Below are 9,557 nucleotides of genomic sequence, written 5' to 3'. Positions count from 1 at the left end.
CTCTGCAGATGCTAAGGGCTTTGGGGCGTCATCCTCCTGTGTGCTATGTCTATGCTGTAAGGTTGTCTTATATTTTAATTAGAGGCACTTAATTGCAGATCGGTGCTTTGTTTTGCAGGTGTGACACTGCTCAGGGACGAGAGACCCAAAGTGATCATGGAAGATGACGAAAAGGATGGTGACAAAATAGCTATTTAAATAGAGTTCCCCTAAGACCACTTGTAAATAGGTTAGATTGGCGACCTAGAAAAAAATAGACTTGCTTCTGCTCTCCTTTTGTCATAATCTGCCTTCAAGATCCAGATGCCTTTCCCCCAGGAGGCATGCTGTATCAGATTGCCAGTCACCTCTTTGACTCTCTTTTCTTTCTTGACTCTGGTTTCTATTCCCACCTCTTGAATTTTCTTTTTCTAATACAGTGGAAAGCAAATAGATCGGTCTAAAGTGGGAGGTAACAGGAAAAGCTCCAGTGTTCAGCTTCTGCATCTTCTAGATCAATTCATGGGACAAAGAACAGGAATAGCATGGAACTTCTTTATTTCTTGGTCTATACATGTGAGCAGGACTTGACTTTCCATTATCCACACAGCAGTTCAAAGGCAGACTCCTTGTTGCCAGTTACAGAGGTGAGAAGACTTGGGTCCAGACTCACTGATTGCTTTGGAGAACATGGTCTTTGATCTCTTTTATCTTTCCTCAAGAGTCCAAGTGTCTCTGGTGACATTTCAAAGCTCCTTGTAACTGATGCCATAAGGGTGAATGAGTTGGGAGAGTCAACCCAATCAACCATGCTGCTCTACTGAGAAGCTGAGCAATATCTCTTATTTATTTTTATTTTTGAAACATCTCTTAACCATGTTATCCTGAAATCTGTGAGCTGTGTCCCAAGTGAACCATGATAGGTAGAATATTGTTTGTGATCAATTTTCTTTTTAAAAAATTAATTAAGATCAATGGAAGGCATTCCTATATTTTTATCATTCTGACGTATTTAGACCCCAATGTGGATTCTTGAATGGGAAGGAAAGATGTGGTGTTAGCTACTGAGCAGGGATCTGTACATAACCCCGGTCCCTGCCTGCTGGCTGTGGGTGCTGTAGGAAGCCTTTCCATGAGGGTCCAATCTACCTGGTGAGGGACATGAGGAAATGCAAAAACTGTTGTTCAAAAGTGGAAAAGTGGATGTTCAAAGAGTTCCCACCTGAATGGGCTAATGTGAAAACTCTATACACTCTGCTCCAAGAGACTGTCTTTCTCACAAATGTGGACAAGATGCAGGACGCTGCTGGTAATAAAAATGCTTCTAACCACATGTTTATGTCTTGGTGTATTTCTTCTAAAAACTATTGACTTAGAAATATAAAGAGAAGAGGTAGCCTATTCAGAAAGAAGGCCCAAATTAAAGGCATCCCAACACAACTGGCAAACCAGTTGGCCATTTGTACCTTCTGAAGGCATCTAACAACCCCAGGCTACCTGGAGGAGGAGGCACCATATGTGAGACACTTAGCTCTCTTTCAAAAGCCCCACACAGGACCAGCAGCTTTCTTTAGATCCAGACCCTCTTTAAAAGCCGTTGCCTGAGATCACACAGCCAACTTCTCGTGTTTAATTATCACTTGAAGAGGCAGAACCAAGCAAGTGCTGAAGGATCGGGACAGAACCATAAAGGACTCAAGCAGCGTTTCCTTTTACAATCAATTAAGTGAATTTTCCTTCCCAAGCCTGTGTTGTCCAGGCTGTTTCTTGAAACGAGGATAGACTGAGATAGCAATCGGTTGTGAAAATAAGGTAGTCAGGAGATTATTTTTCCTCGCTGAGAATAAGAGGCTGGTTCCGTGATGGATTTTGTAGAACCTCTGTCACCTTGTGGAAATGAGGCTCCCTTTCCACATGTAATTTGCAAGTGTGAAAATGTTACTCAGAAACTCCCCACGGCAGAGAATGTGCAGGAAACCAGTGAGCTGAGAATGTCCCCCTCCTGTTCTCCTGGACACAAGGTAGCTCTCACCTGGCTTTGAAGTAAAGTCTCTACAGAGGGTTCAGAACCTGGGATGGCCATAATTCCTGACCCACGAAATCAGGGCAAAAGACTGTTCATAGGTAAATGTGCTCACAGGGAAAACAATAATCGAAAGGAGCTCCTGCCTCAAAAGCCCCCCATATCAGCTTGCCTTTTGCAAGAAGAAAGTAGCAGGTCCCTCCAGCAAGATAAGAGTCTTCATTTTTCAGGGGACTCGCGGAGAAGAAATAGAAAATGGAATACCATTGTGCTCATCCTAACCAGTGTCACTCTGTCTCCTGATGGCAAATGCAAACGTCAAGGTTGAGTAAGAAAGCAAACTACAGATCCTCTTGTCCTTATAGTTATATGAGAGCTTCAGGACAACAATATATAGGGGCGCCTGGGTGGCTCAGTCAGTTAAATATCCAAATTTGGCTCAGGTCATGATCTCGGGGTCTGTGGGTTCGAGCTCAGCATCAGGCTCTGTGCTGACAGCTCAAAGCCTGGAGCCTGCTTCAGATTCTGTCTCCCTCTCTCTCTGCCCCTCGCCAACTCATGCTCTGTCTTTCTGTCTCTCAAAAATAAATAAACCTTAAAAATTAACAAAAGAATAGTACATACTTTAATATTTATCAACTAAATCTTTTATAAACCATATATAAAATTGATTAAATGCTCCTTAAATAATGCCCTTCATAAAAGGAACAGCATGCTCTGAACCCCTGTGTTGGCTCAATCCTTTTCCAGTATCATCTCATTGAAACCTCAGAAGCCATCGTATGAAAGCGAACTAGCCAGGGAAATCAACTTGGGGGAGAGGCCAACACCAGAATTCAGGTCTCTGAACTCCTGGCCCAGCACTTTTTGAATATTACAAAACTGTTCTGAAAAATCCCTCTGAAAGCAGGATCTGAAGGACAGAGAAAGTTAAAGAGGGAGGTTTTTCAGTGATCCAGAAAGAAGTGCAATATGTAAGTGATTCCTTTTGGTGACTTTTTCCCTCACTCTCTATGGAGACTAATTTTTGAACAAGTGCATAAATAAATATTTTCAACTTTCTGACACCTGGGGGGGACCAGCCCACGCACCAGAGTCTAAGGGTCCCTGAGTAGGGGGTTGGTGTCGGCGCAATATCTATAAGAAAGGAGACAGATAAAGTGAATGGTGGCAAGATTGCACTTTACTGTGATGCTTAGGATCTCTATATACCATAGGTGATTACATCATTTTTCTAATGATTACATTGTTTGTTACTTCCAGAAAAATTATTATTTCCATGGTAGCAAAAACAGAAAATCAAAATAGAAATGAGGTACAATACAGAAGATCAAAAAACATAATTCATCACTCAAAATACATCAGCAGGGGTTTGTTTATGTATATAGTAATATTATTAACTGAAGCTTATGACAAGGCTATTTTTTCTTTAAAGGTGAACATGATGATTTACAGGTAAAGTGCCCCTGACCATGAAGGGAGTTTCAATCTGAAAATTTGCCCACTCACTGAAACTAATTAAAGGTCATAGAAAACTAACTCCAGTCTCCAATCCATCATGATCAAGAGGTCATGCGCACATTCTCTAAAACAAAGGAAAGCAGAACCCAGCAAGCCGTATGACACTGTACGCTCAGTCTCCCAGGAGAGCGACTCAATCCCGATCCTCCACTGAGGGACCTCACTTGCACCAGGATCACACTTCCCAGACAAGCTGGAGATATGCGCGTTCCTCTTGGTGACTTATAGCTGGATCTCAGCAGGTCTTTTGGCAGAATGGGCCCCTACAGACACCCAATATTTGATGGTTGAGTAGCAGCCCCTATGCTTTTAAAAGGTGAGAGGATTATTTTCATCTTTTCATTTCACTCCAGCCCCCATGTTATCCATTCTGTTGTACTTTGCAGCTGGACTGATCTTTTTCTTTTTCTTTTTTTTAATGTTTATTTATTTTTGAGAAAGAGAGACAGAGCATGAGCAGGGGAGGGGCAGAGAGAGAGGGAGACACAGAATCTGAATCAGGCTCCAGGCTCTGAGCTGTCAGCACAGAGTCTGAGGTGGGGATCAAACCACAAACTGTGAGATCATGACCTGAGCCAAACCCAGATGCCCACCCGGGGCCCCCTCTTTTGACAGTTCTGTACAAATGTCCACCTTGTGCTATGATCCTAGCACCAGGGTGTAGAGGAGGCTGCTGTGTGCTACCTTCTGCCGCTAATAGCTGCTGGCAGGCACCCAGGGTTGCTCCGATGGGCCTGTCATGGGTTCTGGGATCACCTTAGGGGAAAGTGTGTGTGAAACACCCTCTAGGGTTAGTATAATTAGGTTCAGGCACCTCCTGTAGTTCTGAAACCAGAGCCTGAGTACCAAACTGACCCTTGGTTACCAGCAGGGGCCGCAAATGGCAGCAGTGATGCAGGCCGAGGTAGGTTGAGAGACAGTTTGAAAGAAATGTGTGAAACCAGGAGGGTGTCAGATGTGGGGACAGTTGATCCCTGGGGCCAATCCAAGTTCTGGAATCTTGGATATCAGGGTCTTCTGCAGCTTCTTTAGCAAGTTACCAGAAATGCTTTCAGATGGCAGTCTGGCTTTCCCTCCTCCCTCAGCACTCGATGGCTCCCAGCCACTCCCAGCTTTCAAGAAGGCCCTGCAACTAAAGGGCCACAAAATTTAAACTTCATTTGCTTCCTGATCAGTCTGCTCCTTGGTAGACCCAAGAGACAGACACTGTCTGTGCTAGGGACAAGGGAGCTGCTATGAGACTAGGCAAAGATTGTCCTTTAATGCCAAGTGACTGATACAGCTCTCTCTCTTTTTTTTTAATGTTTTTTAATTTATTTTTCATAGAGAAAGAGAGCATGCATGTGCAAGCCAGGGAAGGGCAGAGAGAAGGGGCACAGAGAATCCCAAGTAGGCTCCCTGTTGTCAGCACAGAGCCTGATACAGTGCTCGAACTCACGAACCATGGATAGTGACCTGAGCTGAGATCAAGAGTTGGATGCTCAATTAACTGAGCTGCCCAAGTACCCCATGACTGATACAACTTTTTACTGCTCTGGTCAATGCTGGTGTCAAGTTCTCATGCATTCCTGGAAACAGCTCTTTCCTTCACATGATCCCTTCATTCTTTCCCAGTCACACGTTGCCCCTCCCTCCCCATCCCACTGCACAACCATGTAGCTCTATGTTTCATCTGACAGTAGTTGCAACAAAAATAAAGTCCACACATTTATTGAAATGAGCCGTCATACATATGAAGGGCTTGAGGCATACTGGTCAATACCCATTGCTCTAAGCTTCTACTCGGAAAGAAAACAAGCACTATGGCCAATTCTGCTCTTCCTTAAACCCCTTAATCCCGCAGGAAAGCTTCTTGCTTCCACTGTCATGTGTCTGAGGAATCCTTTTGTTGGAAGGAAATGATAATGGGAAGTCTACTATGTAGAACACGTGGACGTAGAGATGCTAAGTGCGAGCATGGTGAGAAGCCCCCTATTACCTCTCCTCGCCCCTCCTCCCCATGCCCTCCTCTGGCCTTTATGGAAACCCTGAGGGTTAGGAAGCACAGTAACTAGGTAATTAGGGAGGCCAAGCATTCCTTCAGTCCCTTCCAATGTGAGAGTCCTCGGTTCACACTCAGCCCCAAGCCTCCCATGTTGAGTGGGATGCAGGTTTTCATTGTGTGGGTAATGTATAGGTTTTAATATACATGTTTGCAAGCTTCGTCTTTGATATACCCCATGCATTTCTGAATAGGAACAATGTCCCTGGTGATTCCTCAGTCTGAGCAGCCGCCAAGTCTGCAGCCGGTCTCCTACAGAGCAAAGCAAAAAGCCAGCAATAAAAAAACTAAATAGCAAATCAACAGGGTGTAGTTCTTGAACAAATGCACATTCATAATTTGTAACTGTGTAGTTATAAATCCCCTCCTAGAGCTTTGCTCTAACGACCCAAAACAGAAAGAAAGCTTTTATTTTTTCTCCATTTGGGTATTTGGTGAAGGAGCAATGTACATTTGCCAACAGTACAAATATTTATACTTTTTAGTACTTTAAAGCATTACTTTAGATATAGTGGAGTGACAGAAAACCAAACCCAGGTTTTACCAAACCCTGCCTCTGCAACAAAATTCCTACTAACCACAGATATTAATTTTAGAGAAGAAAAGCATATTCTGGATTTGTCACAAGGTTTAGCGATAGGCTGTGTGTGTGTGTGTGTGTGTGTGTGTGTGTGTGTGTGTATGTGTGTGTGTGTGTGAACATATGCGTATAAATCTCACCCCAGATCTTCTCTCTAACCAATGTCAAGCACACAATGCTTGGTAAAAGGCAGAACATCCTGTGTCCCATTTCATTGCAAGCTCAACCTTAATCTGGAGTAGGAAGACAAAAGGTCAGCAGAAAGAGAATTCTAGAGCAGAGCTTATGTTTGCCATTCAGAGATGATTGGATCTCAAATCCATGGCTCCTTTATCATGGTGCTTAAATGAGGAGATGACATCCATCTATTTGGAACAACACTGACCAACAGAACTCCCTGCAATGATGGAAATGCTCAAGGTGTGTGATGTCCAATATGGCAGGCACTTGCCACCTTACACCTCCTGAGCACTTGAAATGTGGCTGGGGAGGCTTGGGAACCCAATATTTAGTTTTATTTAATTTCCATTCCTTTAAATTTTAATAGCCATATGTGGGTAGTGCCTACTGTATTGCGCAGCAAAAATTTGGAATGTAAAGGTATCTAATTTGGGATGTTGTGGTTGGAAATAGAATCAACCATCCAAGCAGTTGGGCTGGGTGTAGAGAAGGAAGTGATTTTAAGTTGGAAGAGATCTTAGCATCCTTGTGTGGAAGAGATAGTAGGGTTTGGAAACTCCAAGTTAAATGTTCGATGTTAAGTAACCCCAGTAATGAAATTTATTAGATTTCCAGCAATTCTTGGGAAAACTCTAGACAGGAAGCTCCAATCCATAGACAAACACACACTCAGATGCTTTTGCTTTTGAGAGAGGCAGGCTAGATGCCCAGCCACAGCTGTGGTAGCACAAAGAAGGCTCAGTCGAAAGGGGAAAGAGTGGAGAGAGACAAGATGGTCAGAATAACTGCCCTGCACAGGGAGCTTTCCCCAGAGGACCCTCACTTCAACCTCACAACAATCCCATTCACAGGCATTAGGAAGAAAAGTAAGAGCCCAAATAAGTATAACCCCTGGGATTCCAATCCTGTCATATTTGCGCCGGAACCCCTCAGAAGATGATGCGTCTCTCTGCTGATAAGAACTTCCTCTAGCAGGCTGCTTTTGTACCCGACCCCACCCTTGGACATCCCATCTGCTCCCAACGTGCTTTGGCCTCACCCTCTAGGAGCCAAGCAACCCTCAGTTCCCCGCCAGCCCTCCTGCAAACGACAGAGCCCACACCCTCAATGGCTACTGCAGGCATGCCACTCTCACTTCACTCCAACCTGTCCATCCTGAGCCCAAGGTCTTGTCAACCTGACTGCTCTTCTGGTCTTTGACTCAAAGTTCTGTGTTCTTCTTTTGGTGCAAAATTTAATAGCCACATTCATTCAACAAACACTTATTAAACACAGGACGGGGCATACACCAGACACAGTGGTGGAAAAATAAATAAGGACCTTGCTCACTTGAAGTCTATAGTCCACCAGTAGGGTGGTATCAACCAGTAAGAATTCAATTGAGTATTTATATTAACTAAACCAGGGATATGGGAGCTTCTAACAAGGGAGCCTGGCCTCATCTTGGAGGTGGAGGGGCAGTCAGAAAAGTCTTCCCTGGAGGAATGGTATTTGTTTGCACTGAGATCTGAAGGATACATGTGTGTTAACCGTGTACATCTCTCCCAAGAAAGCTGGGAGAACCTGGCTCTGGGTCTGATGGTGTCATGTGAAAGTTATGTCTGAGTCCTTGTGGTCACTTTCTATTTGGAAGTTCTGGAAGTTACATTAATTTATTCCCTTATTCCTTGGGTATGTATGAATCATCCACTGTTTTCTGAGTACTGATGGTTCAGAGATAACGGGGCGCCTGGGTGGCTGAGTTGGTTAAGTGTTCGTCTCTTGGTTTCAGCACAGGTCATGATCTCATGGTTCTCGAGTTCGAGCCCTGCATCCACACACATTATCAGTATGGAGCCTGCTTGAGATTCTCGCTCTCTCTCTCTCTCTCTCTCTCTCTCTCTCTCTCTGCTTCTACCCTGCTTGCTCTCTCTCTCTCTCTCTCTCTCTCTCTATCTCTCAAAAACTAAATAAGTAAACTGAAAAAAAAAAAGACATCATCCCAGCCTTTCTTGAACTCACACCATGGTAGAGGAAGCCATCAGCAAATGCTGATGACTTACTATGGGCAGTGCTAGATAAACGTCAGTCTGGAACCTGGAAGAGCTGGGGTCGAAGAAGAGGCTACATACTGCTAGGGAGGTCGTAGAAGAATTCAGAGGGAATTCTGAGCCAATCTAAGCGATCTAAGCTTGCTTAGAGGAAGAGAGAATCAAAGACGACACTTTCAGGCCTAAGGACTGAAGTGAATGCAAAGAGGGGTGTTTTCACATGGGTGAAAGCAAAACAGTGTGGAAACCAAAGAATATAGTCCACATTCTCTGGTGATCAATCTTTCCAGTCTAGAGTCTGGGGTTTGTATGTTGTAATCAGGTAGACCTGGCTCCGTTTCAGACCCTACTGATCCCACTGGCCTGGGATTTGACTCTAGATCTATGTTTTTACCTCTTTGGAGTCATGCGTCCTCATCATAAAGAAAGAAAGAAAGAAAGAAAGAAAGAAAGAAAGAAAGAAAGAAAGAAAGAAAGAAAGAAAGAAAGACTTTGCTATACTTTTGTAAAGATTAAATTTTTTTAAATGTGAAAATTTCTAGCACTGGGTCCATCATACAGGAGGCATAAAACAAACAATAGAAGCTTTTTGGTCAAAGTTGATTTCCTTGACCACTGAACAACAGTAACCTTCCACTTGGGCCTTCCTCAGATACAGTTGCCCCTGCCCAGAGACCATGGTGATGGGTGTGATGTGGGGGTAGCCGAGGATGAATGAATCCCACTTGCTCTTTCCCAAATGCTTTGGTCTGGTATAAATGACAAATTTCATAAAACCTCAACTCCTAACATACCACGGAGTAGGCATTGGGTGAGGAGGCAGTAAGAGAAAAGAGTAAAAGAGGTTTTGCATTTTTTAACATTTTTACCTTGCATGACCCTTTTAATTTTTTTTAATGTTTATTTATTTTTGAGAGAGAGAGACAGAGCGCAAGCAGGGGAGGGGCAGAGGAGACACAGAATCTGAAGCAGGCTCCAGGCTCTGAGCTGTCAGCACAGAGCTTGACACAGGGTTTGAACCCACGAACTGTGGGATTATGACCTGAGCCAAAGTCAGACACTTAAGGGACTGAGGCACCCAGGTGCCCCTTGCATGACCCTTTTCAAGTTTAATAGCAGCAGTAAATTCAACCTCCGCAAAACCCGCCAAATCTGAATTCACTGTACTCGGTAGGTGTCTGTTTTATATCAAGGAAAATCTGC

The 9,557-nt window shown here is 43.9% G+C and overlaps 1 protein-coding gene across 1 annotated transcript in view; it reads left to right on the top strand.

Moving 5' to 3' along the window:
- PPP1R17 (protein phosphatase 1 regulatory subunit 17) overlaps window positions 1-1,312 on the top strand; it is a 17,934-nt gene extending 16,622 nt beyond the window's left edge. The window contains exon 5 of the mRNA XM_029955982.1: window positions 119-1,312. Coding sequence (XP_029811842.1) covers window positions 119-198 — 80 coding nt within the window. The 3' untranslated portion in view covers window positions 199-1,312. The remainder of the gene's footprint in view (window positions 1-118) is intronic.
- The last annotated feature ends 8,245 nt before the right edge of the window (window positions 1,313-9,557 follow it).

Source organism: Suricata suricatta, chromosome 2 (genome assembly GCF_006229205.1).
Source record: "Suricata suricatta isolate VVHF042 chromosome 2, meerkat_22Aug2017_6uvM2_HiC, whole genome shotgun sequence".
In the NCBI taxonomy this organism is placed as follows: Eukaryota; Metazoa; Chordata; class Mammalia; order Carnivora; family Herpestidae; genus Suricata; species Suricata suricatta.
This window is presented reverse-complemented; position numbering and strand designations above follow the sequence as displayed.